Source organism: Leptodactylus fuscus, chromosome 10 (genome assembly GCF_031893055.1).
Source record: "Leptodactylus fuscus isolate aLepFus1 chromosome 10, aLepFus1.hap2, whole genome shotgun sequence".
Lineage (NCBI taxonomy): Eukaryota > Metazoa > Chordata > Amphibia > Anura > Leptodactylidae > Leptodactylus > Leptodactylus fuscus.
Window position 1 is genome coordinate 87,961,074 of NC_134274.1, and position 18,730 is coordinate 87,979,803.

General features: G+C 46.4%; 1 protein-coding gene across 1 annotated transcript in view; it reads right to left on the reverse strand.

The window, feature by feature from the left end:
• Positions 1-9,982: 9,982 nt before the first annotated feature.
• Positions 9,983-18,730, reverse strand: part of RTN4RL2 (reticulon 4 receptor like 2) — a 32,223-nt gene continuing 23,475 nt past the window's right edge. The window contains exon 3 of the mRNA XM_075288355.1: positions 9,983-10,727. Within this exon, the coding sequence (XP_075144456.1) occupies positions 10,068-10,727 (660 nt within the window). The 3' untranslated portion in view covers positions 9,983-10,067. The remainder of the gene's footprint in view (positions 10,728-18,730) is intronic.

Here is an 18,730-nt window from a genome sequence, read left to right on the forward strand (position 1 = left end):
GCTCCTGACTCTTTCTATACCCTTATATAATATATGATACCCTCGCTAGCATGGGGTTACTGCGCATGGGCAATGGCTGATTGTTGTCCTCATCATTACAATTCGTATAAAAAAAGTTATTGTGAAATGATCGCAGTGTTCCTGCCGACCACTAGATGTCAGCACTACTTGCACTTAGTTATAGATTTCGGCTTCACTTCTAAGGCTCCGTGAGTGCGCCATCCGAGGGGTCGTTCAATGGTCCATTTCTACACCATGTCATCAGAACAGAATGGATACGAGGTCCCCCATAGAGGTGATAGAGGGGATGACTCTGCTGCAGCGCTTCTTACATTCCTCCGCAGACTCTGCCTGACATCAGATACTGCAGCTGACTGGTGGAGGTGCCGGCTATATCGACTACCACCGATCTGATGCTGAATCCCAAAGTGAGGACATAAATATGGTAAGGTTGTACTACCCCTTTAAGCTGGCTGTATATGGCCATGGCTTCAGCTAGACTGTTCGACTCTCCGATGTGCTGACGTCTGTCCTGACTTACCCCTGACGTCAGATGTTGTGCAGAAGCTTCTTACGGTTCATTTGCAACATGTCCGGTTCTTTATTATCAAGGGGAATAAAGCCACTGGCAGAGGGTATGGTGATGGATTATTCCCTTCTTCTAGTGAGGACACATGCACACCTGGCCCTGGCCACAAAGTGTCAACCCAGCCTGGACCTACATTCACACTAACCTTGTTCTTGGCCCTGACGTGGGTGCCTTAAAATCTATTCACATGATCAGTTTTTTGATGGTCCATTGTAAGGTCCTATTTTTTTCTATCTTCATGGATAGACTAAACCTTATGTAAGTTCTGTGAAAATGTGTGCGGACTTCGGATCCAAGACAATTAAAGGGGTTGTGGCGCTATGGACTCGTAAGTGTCCAAACCCCGGCAGGTCCGTCAGTGACCGTGGACAGGTGAGTGCGGGTTGTTAGATTTTTTTTTTTTTTTTTTTTTTATGACCTTCTCGATCAAAGAAGAAGAAAAAGAAAGTCTCCCCGAAATAATTTGTCCGTGCCGAAAAGTTTCCGTCAGTCTTCGGCATATTCGACTGTTTTTTAACCCCTGCTGCATGTGATGTTCCTGTGTAAACCAATAGGATCTGCAGCGACGGCTCCTCAGTAAGATCATGTGCTGAGATGTAACGTGTGCACATGTCCATAAGGTCCTACATCCCACCCCTCGGCCTTCTCTATAGATCCGTCAGCTCCTGGTGCTCTGGCGCTTGTGTTAGTCATTGGCCGCCCGCCGTATGTTCTGTATACAGGCAGAGGAATTGGCAAGAGCTCCTGTGTTGCTCGGGCTCTGTTCACGTGACATCTTCCGTACTGGTTAAGTGTTCTCGGCCCCCGTTTACCTGATCGGAGTCGATAGAGTATCCTTTAGTCATCCATTGGGCCAGCCCTTTATAAAACTATATACTGTCTATATGTGGTTTTGAATATAGGAGAAGGTGCGGGAATGGAGAGGACTAGCCACTGAGCGTGTGTGCACCAGACCGCAACGTGACGTGTAGAGCCAGACAAAGATATTTACTATGTCAACCAAAGTTTTCAGCTTTTCGGTCTCCATTTTGTCGTATAATCCTACAGCATTCCCCTGTATATGAACGTGTGTCCTCTATGAACATGATGGACACAACGTGTTATTCTAGTTTGTAACCTTCACCCGTATCTGAATCAGGAAGATCAACGGGTTATCATTTTTAATACAAGTATAGGAAAAGGCGTAAAGAGAGGATACCTGGTCGGAGCCCTCATGGGAAGGGAATGTACGGAGGAGTCGGGAAACAATCCTGGAACACAACTTAGCTCGGAAATACTCGGGATTGTCGCAGAATTTCTCAGAAATGTTATTTGCGAGGCTATTTTTATGCCGATTACCCGTCAGGATTTGATGGATTTGCTTTGTGTTATAACTTCTATAAAATAAACCGATCCTGGGCAGAACTTGGCAGAGCTCCGACCAGATTGGACCCTTCTTCTTTGATTTGTCACCGGTAATAATCTGCCGGGTAAGAACATGACTCTGACATATTCAAGCCACACAATATTTCGACTATTTCCTGGGCTAAGCACTGAGAAAAGACCCGGGCGTCAGCCATCATGGTCTTCTATGTTTCTAGGAGTTCCTGCCTCACCGAGGGATGACTTGGACTACTCTCCTGTACAATAGCCTTGTAGAGAGTCTTGGTCCTCTCTGCTCAATGATCAGTCTGGGAGATGTGGCCGACATGGTTTGAACCAAATATTCCCATGTGAGGTCGGCCTTAGTTCACATATATTTATAAACATCTAGATGCCAAAATCGTTAACAAATTTTGTTCTTTACCTGGCAGGAATTCGGCTTACCTGGGAGAGATGTCCAAATAAGACGCACATCATATAGTGGTGGAGGGGTCTCTGCGACTCCTTCCCCAAATCCAGTGTATTGGTAATGCTGTCATGTGGTAGGCATTGGTGGAAACACAAAAATCTAATAACTGGGGTTGCCATGAAGGATCCCGGGCAAATATCGCATTCCTTTATAATGGCAACTGGTGCCAGTATCGGACACCGACCTTCTTTTCACCTTCAGGCGCGCTCTTAGAGTATTTTGGTTTTTATTTTTGTGACTTGTCTGTGATATTGTCACCTTATTACTGGGTTAGGGCTACATGGTGGCTTTGGCTGCCACCAAAGAGTGTCAGGTCGCCCTTCGATTTCTTCACTAATGTTAGGGATCCAACCCTGCGACTAGCCAACAGAAGGTGGAGCGGTGTTTGACTCGAAGTCACAGCACACTAGGGATCACCATGAAACTCTATTCACTATCGTCAGTGATGGAGTCGTAGTGCAACCTGGTTGGTGTTTGGTCACATGACAGTAACCAGAGTTGCCCCACAGCCCTGGCCTTATAGTTCTAAGACCTATTACCAAGTCAGAAGAAACCCCAACAAGACTATACGCGAGACCCATCCTGGTCCCCCACGAGAGTGTAGTGACTGGTCAGTGTGTTGGGTTGGCTGGTGGAAGACCCTCCTAGTCTGGTGTCTTCTCCTGCAGTGTGAGCAGATTGCAGTGTTATAGCAGGAGATGTATATACCGCCACCCCACTAATTATACCGTATTATCGGCGCTAATGACTCACATTTGCTGTCTGTACACACAGTGTTAGCTGTTCCTCTTTCATTTACGTTTTTATCTCTTGCCTTTGTCTTGGACTCCGCTTCTGTTTTCTCTTCTTCTATTAACTCTTGGTGGGGTCTTGTGCCATTATCTCCCTTCTTCTTGTTTGGCTCTCCCTACTCCCCACAATTCTCCAGACCCCTTTAAATCTGGCCTTGTTTTGCTGCTTGTTCCTCTTCCCCCGCTCCATCTCATCCTTCACACCATCTGTTGCTTGTTAGCAGAGAAAACGACTTTTCTGAGGCAGATTCTGCACCCCATCCTGTGCCAAATTCTTACATCCTTCTCTAATTCTTACTCCATCTCTGTCACAAACTGTGTTTATAACCTCTGATGGGAACCATAGTGGCCCTGTCTAGCCTGTCTGTGCTCGAGGTGCCGAACGTGCCAACACATGGCGATCTGCACAAAACACACATCACGAGACTAGCAGGACGGCTGTGCCGTGTCATCGTGTATGATGGATGATCTGCCACACACAGACATGTATGGGCTCATATATCGCTCACAGGCGGCTTTTATGACCATATGGAACACAATGTGACTCATAACCTGCTTCATATCGTCAGTATATAACGGTACTATATGTCCACATGGTGACGGTAGCCGGAGCATAGCCGCACTCCGCCAGGACTAGAACCGGTGCTGCTTATACTTAGTAACTATGGGCTATTTCTCACTCCTGGCTGTGACCGTATAGACAATGACAAGAGATAGCCCATATGTAGTGTGTTACTTATAGGGGAAAGCATTGGCGGCCCGGCCACGAGCTATGCTGCGCCTGCAGGCGCCCTAAAATACTGACAAGTGCCCATACTCATTAGTGGGTCAACTGACAATGTATGGGGGCTTCCCAACTGGGAACATTGGGGCAGATTTGTTCCGTCAGGTTTAACTAAGGCCCAGACAGACACAAGTCCGGCTGATATAAGAAGTGGTTCCCATACCCGTGCAGCAGAATGGAGAACGACACCAGTTAGAAACTGGCATAAGTCAGTAATAATAAGTATGTCAGGACGAAACGTCCCCACCCTGCTCCACTCATGGTAAGCCAGGGTCAGAATGGGAGTTGTTTGGTGCAAAAAAGGGCCTTGCACCAAATGAATACTGGCATAGAGGGAGTGATAAATCCTCCAAATCCCCTCCCCCCCATTATGTCTTATGCAGCCACCAAAGGGGTCTGACATCCCTTTCTCATTGAAGTGAAAATGTGAACACAGTATGGGGCGGCACTTCTGTGGGGACTTGGCGGCATAGACACCCCCAATGCTCGGTGACCAGGTCCATTCATCTGGGCTTAGTCGGCGGCGGAAAGCTGAGACGGAAAGACAATGCACTGCCTCAGCATCGGGCTACGTGCAACCGCAATGGTTTCCACCGGTGGAAAAAAGTGGTCCGTATCACTATGGTTGCCTTGTGGCTGTTTTTTCTGTATAAATGAAACCACAACAGACCCCAATATAAATCACTTCTTGGATCCATTACATGATGGATGTGGCTACTGTAGCCGTAACACCAGTATGAGCGGAGCCTAACACTGACAGTCATGTTACCCCTATAAAAAGAATATATTGGGCCTTAAAGTGATTGTCCAAAGGCAAATGTTCTAGATATCCACAGGATTGGCAATAAACATATGGAATGATGTGGGGTCCTTCTTCTGGATCAGCACCGAATTATTAAATGGGGGTCCTAGGTCCTTCCTTCCTCTTGAATGTTGTGATGTTGTCTTTAGCAGACATTGAATGGATCGGCACGGCACGTGTCACCACCATACCATGAATGAAGTTAGGCTTAGGGGACCCATTCTATTGATTGGGGTAGACCCCAGGGGCGTGATGGGTATCCCTGTCCTGGGGTAGATGATAAGTCATTTTAATAAGGTAACACCTTTAAGTTTTGAGGGTGGAGGATACCTGGGGCATCATGGGCCGTAACAGGGCAATGTGAGGAGGACATCAGTCCATGTCGAGGATCCTCCTTCTCTGCCTTATTTGCAACTAAAGATACAGCGTTGGTCAAAAGTATTGGCCCCCCTGCAATTCTGTCAGATAATACTCCGTTTCTTCCAGATAATGATTACAATCACAAATTCTTTGGTATTTTCTTCATTTAATTTGTCTTCAATGGAAAACCACAAAAAGAATTGTCAAAAAGCCAAATTGGATATAATTCCACAGCAAACATAAAAAATGGGGTGGACAAAAGTATTGGCACCGTTTGAAAAATCATGTGATGCTTCTGTAATTTGTGTAATTAACAGCACCTGTTACTTACCTGAGGCACCTAACAGGTGGTGGCAATAACTAAATCACACTTGCAGCCAGTTGAAATGGATTAAAGTTGACTCCACCTCTGTCCTGTGTCCTTGTGTGACCACATTGAGCATGGAGAAAAGAAAGAAGACCAAAGAACTGTCTGAGGACTTGAGAAGCAAAATTGTGAGGAAGCATGAGCAATCTCAAGGCTACAAGTCCATCTCCAAAGACCTGAATGTTCCTGTGTCTACCGTGCGCAGTGTCATCAAGAAGTGTAAAGCCCATGGCACTGTGGCTAACCTCCCTAGATGTGGACGGAAAAGAAAAACTGACGAGAGATTCCACCGCAAGATTGTGCGGATGGCGGATAAAGAACCTCGACTAACATCCAAACAAGTCCAAGCTGCCCTGCAGTGCGAGGGTACAACAGTGTCACCCCGTACTATCCAGTGTCAGCGTCTGAATGAGAAGGGACTGTATGGTAGGAGACCCAGGAAGACCCCACTTCTTACCCACAGACATAAGCCAGGCTGGAGTTTGCCAAAACTTACCTGAGAAAGCCAAAACCGTCCTGGAAGAATGTTCTCTGGTCAGAGGAGACAAAAGGAGGAAAAGGCCTCAACATAGAGATTACAGGAAAAAAGAGGCCTTCAAAGAGAAGAAGACGCCCCCTACAGTCAGACATGGCGGAGGTCCCTGATGGTTTGGGGTTGCTTTGCTGCCTCTGGCACTGGACTGCTTGACCGTGTGCATGGCATTATGAAGTCTGAAGACGACCAACACATTGTGCAGCATCATGTAGGGCCCAGTGTGAGAAAGCCGGGTCTCCCTCAGAGGTCAGGGCTCTTCCAGCAGGACAAGGACCCAAAACACACTTCAGGTCAGCACTAGAAAATGGTGGTGAGAGAAAGCCCTGGAGACTTGTAAAGTGGCAGCAATGAGTCCAGCCCTGAATCCCATAGAACACCTGTGGGGGAGGGGGAGGAGAGATCTCTTGGTGGCAGTTTGGAGAAGGCCCCCTTCACATCTCAGGGGAGACCGCGAGCAGTTTGCCAAAGAAGAAGGGTCTAAGATTCCAGCAGAGCCTTGTAAGAAACTCATTGCTGGTTAGCGGAAGCGGTTGTGCGCAGTTATTGTGTCTAAAGGTTGTGCTACCAAGTATTAGGCTGAGGGCGCCAATACTTCTGTCCGCACCAGTTCTGGAGTTTTCTGTAAAATGATCAATGATGTGACTTTTTTTTCTTTCTCTTTCATTGCAAGAAAAATAACTGAAGATATTACCAAAGAGTTTGTGCTTGTAATCATTATCTGGGGGACACCGAGGATTATCTGACAGGACTGCAGGGGCGCCAATACTTTTGGCCAACACTGTAATATATTAGGGAGTCGTGTGACTCTTATGCAGATTTTGAGGATTTCTCACCTCCTTCTTGAGATATCTTGACTTGCCTTATGTTTCCTAACAGTCCCATAGAGCAGTCACGTAACCCACGAGAAGTGGTACACTCTTACACATGGAGCTTAGCTTGTAGCTCCCAATTATGACCCCCAGGTTTACTATTGGCACATCTAATAGATCCCTTCATATTCTTTGCCACCCTACATTGCAACCCTCAGAACATTTTCATGTGAGGCAGGCGGAGTAGGAGTTTTTATTCAGGTGCCATTTTTGCGTATCGGGGAGGTTTACCGGGACTAACATTGATGCCTTTACTTAGTGTGTGGGGGGGTTGAACCTCCGGAGCTTCCACCAGTCACCACCTTAGGCCCCATGTGCACGGCCGTGTGTGCCATCTGATGCTCCGAGGAGGAAGGGGCGTTCAATGGTCCATTCTGTTCCAATGAATTTAGAGCAGGTTCTATCCTGTTCCGTCTCATTGGAACAGAATGCAACGGAGGCCCTCCTAGAGGTAAGTACATCACTGTATACACTCAGATGACTGCTGCAAACTCGGCCTTACATCGGATGCACAATCGGTCGTGTGCAGGGGCCTTAGTGTATATCCAGGCACTTGTCCATCTATACAATGGCTACAGATTTCTACCCCCCCCCCCCCTTCCTTGGTTGACAAGTGTCAGTGGATTGAGATGTTTGGGTTCTTTCCAAGTAATGGTTCCATTGTATATGTGAGGATCTCAGGAGCTTTGTGAATTGGTTTACTCCAGGACTTGATATCAAATATATTAAAGAAAGCGGAGAGGTCGGGACATATGATGTTGACGTGACGTTGCCATATTTAGAGGTACCAACCACAGTTCGCTCCTTCTTTCATTTCTTCTTTCTACACTGTATGGCCACTTTATTAGAGACCCCCATCCCGCAGTGCATCGTGTATCATCCATAGCTGCCGGAGGGTTCAGGGTGCACCAAATAAACCTTCCCCACTCATGGAAATGGAGTATTACAGGGTGGCCAACCATATGAATAATAACAACCCATGTACACCATTACTTTGCCAGCCTTAGTCCCTCAGAGCCGAGGTCGCTGCTTTTTAGTGTCTGCTCATAGAGAGGATTACCCAAAGGGCGACCCCCCCATGACACCCCTATATTATAATAACTTCTCACCCATTAAATAGATTTAGGAATACTGACCTTGTCCTGGTATTCTTCTGTAGTGACCTTCGTGGGATTAGCTCCATCCTATAAGTTGAAAAAAATCTCGGCAGATACTTCGGTGGTTGTAGACGCTTTTCTTTCAGGGGTTGTCCAAGATTACCAAGAATGGGGCAAAGGCCAACAATGGAGTAAAACAACTAAAGCACCATTACTTACCTGCTGAATCCCCATTGCTCCCCATTCCTGTTGCTGTTTCCATCCCTTGGAGTCATTGGACTCATTGATCCCGGCCAGTGACTGTCATCAGTGAGGTGACATTATTGGCGTGATGTCATACTTTTCCAGGTAGGTAACGCCTCTTTTATATTTTATACCTTCCTTTTGCAAACCCTTTGACCAATCACAAAAATGAGAATTTGTGCAACATCATTGGCTATGGAAGAAAACGGCTGACTATAAACGAGCTATTGCACCAATATCTGGGTCTGTTTAACCCTTAAGGTCGCTGCCTAGCTCGATTCTTAAGGTTCAGAGACTTTTTACTTTTTTTTTATTCAAAAATTGAGAACTTTAATTTTTTGTCGTATTTTTAGATGTCGCCATTTTCATTTAATGTTTCGCTTTCGTTAATGTTTTCGATGTGAATTCATGAAAAAAAACCTGCAATTCCGTCATCATTTCTTGTGTTTTATTTGTATGGCGTTTACGGGGATCCATATGTATAGGTTTGGTTTGGTTTTACCACTTTGCATGATATGGAGACTTCTCCTGTCGCACCGTATTCTGAGCTCCATGACTTTTTTTATTAACCTTGTGTGAGGGCTCTTTTTTTTTTGTGGGTGAGCCTCAGTTTTTATTGGTTCCATTTAATGGGATGTACAACTTTTTCTATCAATCTTTATTATTTTTGCTCTTATTGTTTGTACCTTGTGTATTTTTTTCCCGATGTTCGCCGTACAGGCGACATAACATATTATGTTTGGACTTCTCCACACGTGGCGATGTATCATAGGTCCTTTTTTTTTTTCCTGCTTCATATGGGATGTGTATTACCGAAAGTCCTGTATCTCTCAGGGCCTAACACACTCCCATGGATGACAGCTGGGGACCAATTTTTAGGCTTCTTCCTGCCATGACCACTCCTCAGAACCCCACGTTCTCATTGCAGGTGGGCCAAGAAGGTGAGAGCCGGGGATCCCATCCTTCACCAACCACTTGGATGTCATGATTACTATTGATTGAGTCAGTCCGCCATAATCGGAGTTCTCTCCAAGCCTTAGCAATAGTAGTGGACACTGCCCCGGGCCTGCTCCATCGCTGCGCTATACACTTTGCACTATGTCATAGTACGGCGCAGAGCAGCAAGGGGTTAAATTGGAGCAATGAACTCCAGTTTTGCTGTAGCACCACCACAGGCGAGAGAAGGTATTACAAAGCTCTCATTATAATTAATGAGTAGTCCACATAATACATGGACACTGCGGTCAAGGTGCTCTACACTCCGGGACCTGGACGAGAACCTTTGCAACGTATCACAATTATCTGTTTTGCCAGAATTCTGCCATTAACTAATGGAGCCTGACTACAATGTCCTCTGTTGTAATTGACCCTGTGTCATTATGTCTCGGGCGGTATATAGGATACACGGTATGTAAAGATAATCCTAGTCCTTCTCTCCAAATTCATGTTAAATCACCTCGACTTCCCAGGACAATTTTTTTTAATCTTTTCAGTATTTTGTGTTATTTTTACATAATCTATCATTTTTTGCAAAAATGTCCCGAAATGCAATGATGGAGCCTGAAGCAAAACCTGAGTGTCTGGCCACATCTGTAAGCAATGTCTACCAATCTTTCGAGAGATCGCGCGGCAGCTCCACGATTTGGTGAGAACCTCTAGCCGCAGGAGACCTTTGTCAGATGGGCCGTGGTACAAATCATCACAGACAGCGATATAAATATATATATATAATTTATTTGTCAGAAAGCGTTCACAGAGGATGAAGTCACAATGGTCGAGAAGGATTAGATTTCCACAGGTCAAAGGTCGATTTCCACATTCCAAATGAGCAACGCCACCAGAAGCGCAACGCTCAGACCACCTCCACCTCCACCAGCATTCGAACTGTCTCCAATATCTTCTCCCTCTACCTCTATCCTATCTTCCCATTCCTTGATCTCATTCTCACTCGGGCCAGGTTGACCTTTATAAAAAGAGGAGGGTTTAGGTGGGAAGGATAATCCCGACAGGTTTCCTGCTGGGATAGGGTTGTGAGAGCTACAAAACCGTAGATCCCGCTCCTCGAGAGAGCGCAGGTCTCTTCCTCGAAAAGCTGGTGGGGAGGAGCAGGTGACTGGGGAGCTAGAGATCGCCGGAGAGGAGCGAAACCAACCCCACAGTGATCGGCAGCTGCAGTCACAATGCCATGGGTTCCCATTCAGACGCAAAAACTGCAGGGAAGGTAGAGAGCGCAAACAGTCTCCGGAGAGGGAAGGCAGGCTGTTATTGAAGAGGAAGAGTATGGTGAGACTGCTCAAACCGCTGAAAGCCGCAGGCGAGATAGTCACAAGGCGATTACTATGAAGCAACAGACGATCCAGGCTCGAGAGACCCAAAAAGGTGCCGGCTGGGAGAGACTGCAACTGGTTTCCATACAAAAACAACTGGGTGAGGTTCGACAGGTCGCGGAACAAGCCATCCTAAAGAGGGAGAAACGGAGGGAGGATTAGTAGCTGGAACGTGGCAGAGAGCGCTGGTGGAAAGTCAACCATAAAATAGAAAAGAAATAACAGGTGGTGGAAGGAGTGTTGTAGGAGGATCTCACATCGGTAAACCAAGCCGTTTATATATAGGAGATGACAGCATCGGCTCCATATTTAAAGATATATGTGAACGTATAATTGACAGCCGGTAGCACGTATAGAATCTGTCTCCTGCCTTCATGGACTGGTGAAGCAGCTGGCACGGAGATTACTCACATGCTCGCTGTTAAAGGAACAATCCAGGAAAGACTGATGCCCTGTGTTATGCCTGGGGCCGGGCCCGAAATGCACGACTATTTTGGGTGTCTTTTGGATCTGTCTCACGTTCCGCCCCCCCATGTGAATGATGTGACGGTGGTGAAGCATCTAACTCTAACATAAATCAGCTCGACAGAAGAACCTGCCCACTTTGTTACATTTTTTGAGACTATTTGGGTTTTGCAACTTTTTGGGCACAAAAATTTTGCAACATTTTTTGATGTCATAATTCCGGAGGCCATCGCTTGATAAATTCTCCCCGTGTATCAGGGTGTCCTGGAGTGTTGCTTTAGACCAGCTAGGGTATATATACAGTCTTGTATGAACTAGCGGGGAAATGTATCCAAACTGGTATATCCTGGGCCGCACTTGACGTGAGATGCACCTACTATATGAAGTGTCAGACCCCTGGGTGAAGCTTGTTACACCAGTAACACAGACCGGTCAGCCTCACCTGACTGTAAAGACTTTTTCCCCATGAATAACTTTTGACTCCATTGCAGAAATATTCATTTACCTCACAATATGCAGATGAGCCCTCTGGTGCACTGAGGGCGGCTCTATCGCTCCAAACTTCTCTAATATGCTGGTGTGGATACGAGAACACAGGGCCAGGCGAGAGTACAGCTTAGACCCCTGGCCTATTACTCAAAGAAGGGAGTGGGGTAGGAGGGGCCCTTTAGCTGTGGTGGGCAGAGTAGTTTGGAGTAACAGAGCCGCCCCCAGTGCTCCTGACAGCTCATCTTGGCAATGGAAACATGGTGTTTTATAGGACCTCTCTAAATGTGCTGCTGGATTAATATGCTTCACCCTAGTAAATTATAGTAAATCTGCGCCAATGATCGTTTCCAGACTAGAGATGAGCGAACAATAAAATATTCAATATTCTTTATTTATTTTGAATATCATCTCAATATTGGACTATTGGAAGGAATATGGAACCCCATTATAGTCTATGGGAGAAAATGCTTCGTTTCATGGGATCCCACCATTCGACTCAGGAGGGGTCACCAAGTCCACTATCACACCTCAGCAAATGATGCCAACACCTCTGCAATGCAACTGGGACAGCAGGGGGCGCATGTCTGGGGGCATCTAACACACCAAAGACCCTCTATTACCCCACTATCACAGCCTAACAACTACACACTTTACACATTCCAAAAAACCTGTAACATCTCTGCCTGTTCGGGTCACTGCACCACCCTCTGCTCGCATGCTGCGGCGCAGGAGGCGTGTGCAGTTTGAGAATCTGCTTAAAGTTTTTAGTTGCACTGTGTGAACACTGCTCTAGTTCTTAATTGGATTTGCACCACACCCGTCTTCTGCCAAGGTTGCCTCTGTCCATTAAGTGGTTAATCTGGCCTTGCCCTGTGATTGACAGCTGCCTTTCTGTGAACTCCATGGGCGGGTTCTTCCTCCCTATTTAGCCTTGGTTCCCATTCACACCAGTGCTTGTTATTGCCGTGCGCATACCTGCTCTTACTGTCCCTGTTTGCTTATACTATTATACTTGACCTCTGGCTTCCCTACTGACTATTCTCTTGACTCCGATTTGGCACTGCATCGCTCTCCTGTTACCGAACCCTGGCTAGCTGACCTCCCTTTGTTGTTGTTCGTCTTGTCTGCGTTTTGTGTTTCACGTATTCAGGGAGGGACTGTCCTCGTGGTTGTCGCCTATTACCTAGGATAGGGTCTGGCAATAGGAAGGGCAAGCGGGGGGCTTCAGCTTAGGGCTCACTGTCTCTTGTGTCCCTCCCAGGGTTTAACAGTTCTGGGAACTGCTGTCTTAGCAATTCCCTTACAAAACCTCTATCAAAGTGGGAAAATACCTGGAAACCTTCTTTACTCCCCAAATGGAGGGACACAAACCCCAATTTAAGCTCAACAAACATTAACAACCACCCCTTTAAATCACGTTGCCCATGACAAGCACAGATGGAATAGACAATGGGAAATCCTTCAGTCCCCCCCTGACCTGTCATTGTGGATGTGTGTGATGTGGGGTGACCTTCCAAAATTCACTTTTATGGCCCTTAACATGAGCCCTTCCAAACTAAGTTGCAGGCCCTTAAGCTGAGCTCCAGCAGAGATTGAGGCCCTTCAGGTGACTTCAGCCTCTACCTGCAGAGTTTTAGGCCCTTTAACTTAGTTCAGCCTCCACCAGCAGAGATTTGTTGGCTCTTTGGGTGAGTTGAGCCTTTAAACAGCAGAGATTTAGTTTTTGGCCCTTGGCATGAGTAGAGCCTTTAAAATACAGTGTTTTTGGCCCTTGGGGTGACTAGAGCCATGCAGCAGCAGTGCTTTATTTTTTGGCCCTTTGGGGGAGCCCTAAAAAATTATTTTGCAGGCCCTTGGGCTGGAGCCCTAAAAAATTGAGTTGCAAGCCCCTGGGGGGGGGGATAATGTTTTGTTTTTTTTTAATTAAAAAATGAAAAATCACATTCAGAAGTAGGGGCTGGGGTAGTAGGAGGAGGATGAGGAGGAAGAGTAAATTGGGTGCTGGCAGCTTCTCTCCAGTGCCTGGACTCTGGAGTAGATATACAGCTGGGTATCCACGTCCTCTGCTCAGAATGACGAAGGACACTGCTAGCAGCTCCTCTCCAGTACCTGGACTGTGGACTGGATATACAGCTGGGTATCCACGTCCGCGCCCACGTCCCCTGCTGCTACGCTGCATTATTTGCAGATTTATTAAGCTCTGATAAGATCTGTTATTTCCGGCCTAACCAAAGCTAGAAAGCCCTGTATCGCTCTGAGACCAAGCTCTCCCTATCACTCCAAAACTAAAATGAGACGAAGATGGCCGACACTATGCTTATGAATGGGAGGTCACATGTTTTCGGCAGCCAATGGGTTTTTTCAATTTTTCTAACTGCCCCCGTTGTTGTAGTTCCTGTCCCGCCTCCCCTGCGCAGTTATTGGTGCAAAATGTGCCAAAAGTGGTATAAAGCGGTAATACATTGCAAATATTTGAGTAATAATTTGTTCACCTTTATTGTTACTGTCATAGGGGGTTTCATAAATACCCTCCATTATCTTGTGATACAGGTAAGAGACACAACGGCTTAAAGGGATCCTATCAGTCAGACACAATTTTGTTTGTAGGTACCATGTCAGAATAGCCTTAAGAAAGGCTATTCATCTCCTACCTTTCGTCATCTTCTCCGCGCCGCTTCCAATACTGTGCAAGCGGCCATTTTCTCGGGCCTGTGGGCATGCGCAGTCCGCTCGGCCCGAGGCCTAGAAGTCGGAAACCTGCGCCGGAAGAAGAGGGTGAAGATCACGCTGCTGAAGAAGAGGAGGCGGCGCTGGAGAGAGTTCTCTCGCAGCATTGGGCCCGCCCCCAATGCTGTCTGAGCGCTGGGGCCCGCCCCCAGTGCTGCGAAATAACTCATTTACATACCGACAAGAACCAGGATTGTAGGTGAACGGCGGCGCGAAGCAGACGACGGAAGATAGGAGACGAATAGCCTTACTTAAGACTATTTCGACATGGTACCTACAAAAAATTGTGTCTGACTGATAGGATCCCTTTAATATACCGTTACTACTTAAATACGCAAAATTGGTGACGATATTGTGCGATGTAATTATCTGTTCACTTATACAATCATCATTTAGAAGACCTACATATATCCTATCTATCTATACGGTTAATGCAGCTTATCTGAAAACGTGTCGATAATTGACAAACCTCACGATACGACTCGTGTCCAATGACCACTTTATACCGCACAATATCTCAATGTCTCCTAAATGGTAGTTTGTAGCAATGAAGCAATGAGAGAACATAGAAGATCACAGAACTGAGCACAAGTCTCCCAGCCCCGCAGCCTATACCGTCCTATAAGGGGCTGAGATATCAGGGCTCAGATAACACCCCAAACAATGTTACCCATATAGCAGGAAAAATTATCCCGATGCAAAACTAAAGAGACTGGGCAGGAAGGGCTGAAAAACTGGCAATAAAGCAGGCAAAGACGTTGTCCAGTGGTTTGTGCGACTGACCAGGTAGGTCACCAGGGGGCGCAAGTGTCCTAGGGATAATGTTCAGCACATTAAGAGCTCAATGGGCACCAACAAACCACCTGGGGTCACCGACAAGTCTCATAGTGTCAAGACTGCAAATGTCCAAAGATTGTGTTACTATGTAATTATATGTATATTTTATATATGTGTATATAAGCAGTGGCGTAACTACCGTGGTAGCAGCTGCCACAGGGCCCAGGACATTAGGGGGCCCGGTGACAGCCGCTACCGCCGCAGTGTTTTCTTAATAGGCCGTTACTGGCTGGAGTAACTCCAGCCGGTAACGGGCCCTATTTACTTACCGATCCTGGCTGGGCCGGGATCAGTAAGTGACACCGCGGGCCCCACAAAGACTATTATTATACTCGGGGGTCTTTGCAGACCCCCAAGTATAATGATCAGAGGCCCAGGAGACGTAAGAAACATAAAAAAAACTGTTACTTACTTTTCCATGATCCGGAAAGGCTTTGGCCTAGTTGTCTGACGTCACATGAACCCTGACTGCGTCCCAGTTCATGTGACGTCCAACATCATTGAAGAAAGACAACAGTGGAGGACTGCAACGGAGCTGGGGGCAGTGGTTTTTTATGTTTTTATTCCCCTGGGTCTCCGATTATTATACTCTGGGGTCTGAAAAGATATATACTGTATCTACTAGCTTTTACCCGCGACTTCGCCTGCGGTGATTTGAGAATTGGGCGGACACAGACATGTGAAACTGTAAAAGTGTGTATGTAGTAATACAGACAATTTGTTGTTATTTTCGGAGGATTGTTATTTTGTTCCTTTCAGCTGGTCTATGGTAAAGTAGACATGTACATACTGGACCATTTTTATGCTCTCCGCAGAGTCGTACATGCAGTATTCTGTGTCTGATTTAAAAAAAACAAAAACGGTTTTGCAGCGGAGAGCATAAAACACTCACCGCCGTTCATGGCGGGACGTGGTCTGACAGGTTTCTGGCTTGTGCATGCAGAAGATGGAAACCCAATCCGGAGTGCCAAACGGTAGTGTGAACCCAGCGTCAGCCGCGCTTAGGGGCGAACTGTGTGACAACAGAAGATGGAACCGCAAGAACGGAGAGAAGACGGTGGTGTGAACTGAGTGTATGGGAGCCTGCACACGGAGCGAATGCGTGTATTTGTGTAAAATACACATGTAAAAATAAGACTCCTATTGACTTGAATGACATTTTACAGGCGTGTGAAGAATACCATTGAAGCGAATGGAAGTCTTATTTTGACACGTGTATTTTTACATGTGTATTTTGGCAAAATACACACACGTTTACACCGTGTGAAGGCTCCCTAAGGGTTTTTTTGCAACCACAATATGGCGGGTCCAGATTAACAGTAGATATAGCTTTCTGGGGAATGTGTATTGGTTAGATGAGGTTTTATTGAAATGATAGTCCTAAGTGCGAACCAAAATGGTGGTTTGTTACGTGTGAGTGTGACGTGGAGGGAGTAGGGCAAATAGTTTATTAGTAGACGGGGCATTTTTGGGCAGAATGGTAACTAATATGTATATGCATCACAGTAGTTTGGAGTTTTATATGTGTTGTTGGATGATTTTTTTTAATTTTTTTTATTTTTATTTTTTACTTTTTTCTTCGTTCCACTGAGGGGTGTGAACCTGCAGTCATTTGATTGCAAGTCTCCATAGACGGCAATCCAAGTGTATTGCCGTCTATGAGTGATTGTGTGCCTTACTATCACGGCTGTCCATAGTGCAGTAGTATTGTAAACACAGGTGTGGGAGCATTCAATATGGAACAGGTCGGCTCCTGCGATGTCAGCAGGCAGGAGCTGGTCTGCAACCTTGAAGGTAAGGGGAAAGGGTGTTTGAGGGGGAGGGGGGTCAAGTGTTAATGCCTGCAATCCCAGTCCATTTTAATTGCAGGCAGGAGCAATGGGTCTCCGTGTGTAGTGGAAAGCTACACTCACCGGCCACTTTATTAGGTACACCTGTCCAACTGCTCGTTAACACTTAATTTCTAATCAGCCAATCACATGGCGGCAACTCAGTGCATTTAGGCATGTAGACATGGTCAAGACAATCTCCTGCAGTTCAAACCGAGCATCAGTATGGGGGGGAAGAAAGGTGATTTGAGTGCCTTTGAACGTGGCAGGTTGTTGGTGCCAGAAGGGCTGGTCTGAGTATTTCAGAAACTGCTGATCTACTGGGATTTTCACGCACAACCATCTCTAGGGTTTACAGAGAATGGTCCGAAAAAGAAAAAACATCCAGTGAGCGGCAGTTCTGTGGGGGGCGGAAATGCGTTGTTGATGCCAGAGGTCAGAGGAGAATGGCCAGACTGGTTCCAGCTGATAGAAAGGCAACAGTGACTCAAATAGCCACCCGTTACACCCAAGGTAGCCAGAAGAGCATCTCTGAACGCCGCACAGTACGTCCAACTTTGAGGCTACAGATGGGCTACAGCAGCAGAAGACCACACCGGGGGCCACTCCTTTCAGCTAAGAACAGGAAACTGAGGCTACAATTTGCACAAGCTCATCGAAATTGGACAATTGAAGATTGGAAAAACGTTGCCTGGTCTGATGAGTCTCGATTTCTGCTGCGACATTCGGATGGTAGGGTCAGAATTTGGCGTCAACAACATGAAAGCATGGATCCATCCTGCCTTGTATCGGTAACGGTTCAGGCTAGTGGTGGTGGTGTCATGGTGTGGGGAATATTTTCTTGGCACTCTTTGGGCCCCTTGGTACCAATTGAGCATCGTTGCAACGCCAAAGCCTACCTGAGTATTGTTGCTGACCATGTCCATCCCTTTATGACCACAATGTACCCAACATCTGATGGCTACTTTCAGCAGGATAATGCAATGCCATGTCATAAAGCTGGAATCATCTCAGACTGGTTTCTTGAACATGACAATGAGTTCACTGTACTCCAATGGCCTCCACAGTCACCAGATCTCAATCCAATAGAGGAGCATCTTTGGGATGTGGTGGAACGGGAGATTCGCATCATGGATGTGCAGCCGACAAATCTGCGACTGCAACTGTGTGATGCCGCCATCATGTCAATATGGACCAAAATCTCTGAGGAATGCTTCCAGCACCTTGTTGTATCTATGCCACGAAGAATTGAGGCAGTTCTGAAGGCAAAAGAGGGTCCAACCCGTTACTAGCATGGTGTACCTAATAAAGTGGCTGGTGAGTGTATATGTAAATGTGAGTGAGTAGAGTGAGGGCTACTCCTGAGGTGACAGTAAGGAGTGTGCAGGCAGTTTGTGGGAAGAATATGCAAAGCTGTCTTCCATGATGTAATTAGGAAGTCAGATGCTGCCTCTGTATTGCAAACCAATAGAGGGCGCTCACTGAAATGTGCAAGCCTGTCTTCCCTGATGTAGTTGGGAAGACAGAATTCCAGTGAAATAACTCAAAACAAAGGCCTCTTGGAAGGTCGAGCATGACGCAAAAGGGAGCAAACCTTTATTGGGTTATTTCACTGGAATTCTGTCTTCCCAACTACATCAGGGAAGACAGGCTTGCACATTCCAGTGAGCGCTCTCTATTGGTTTGCAATACAGAGGCAGCATCTGACTTCCTAATTACATCATGGAAGACAGATTTGCATATTCTTCCCATGGTCCTTTGCAAAGTGGAGTGCTAAAGGCTTAATGA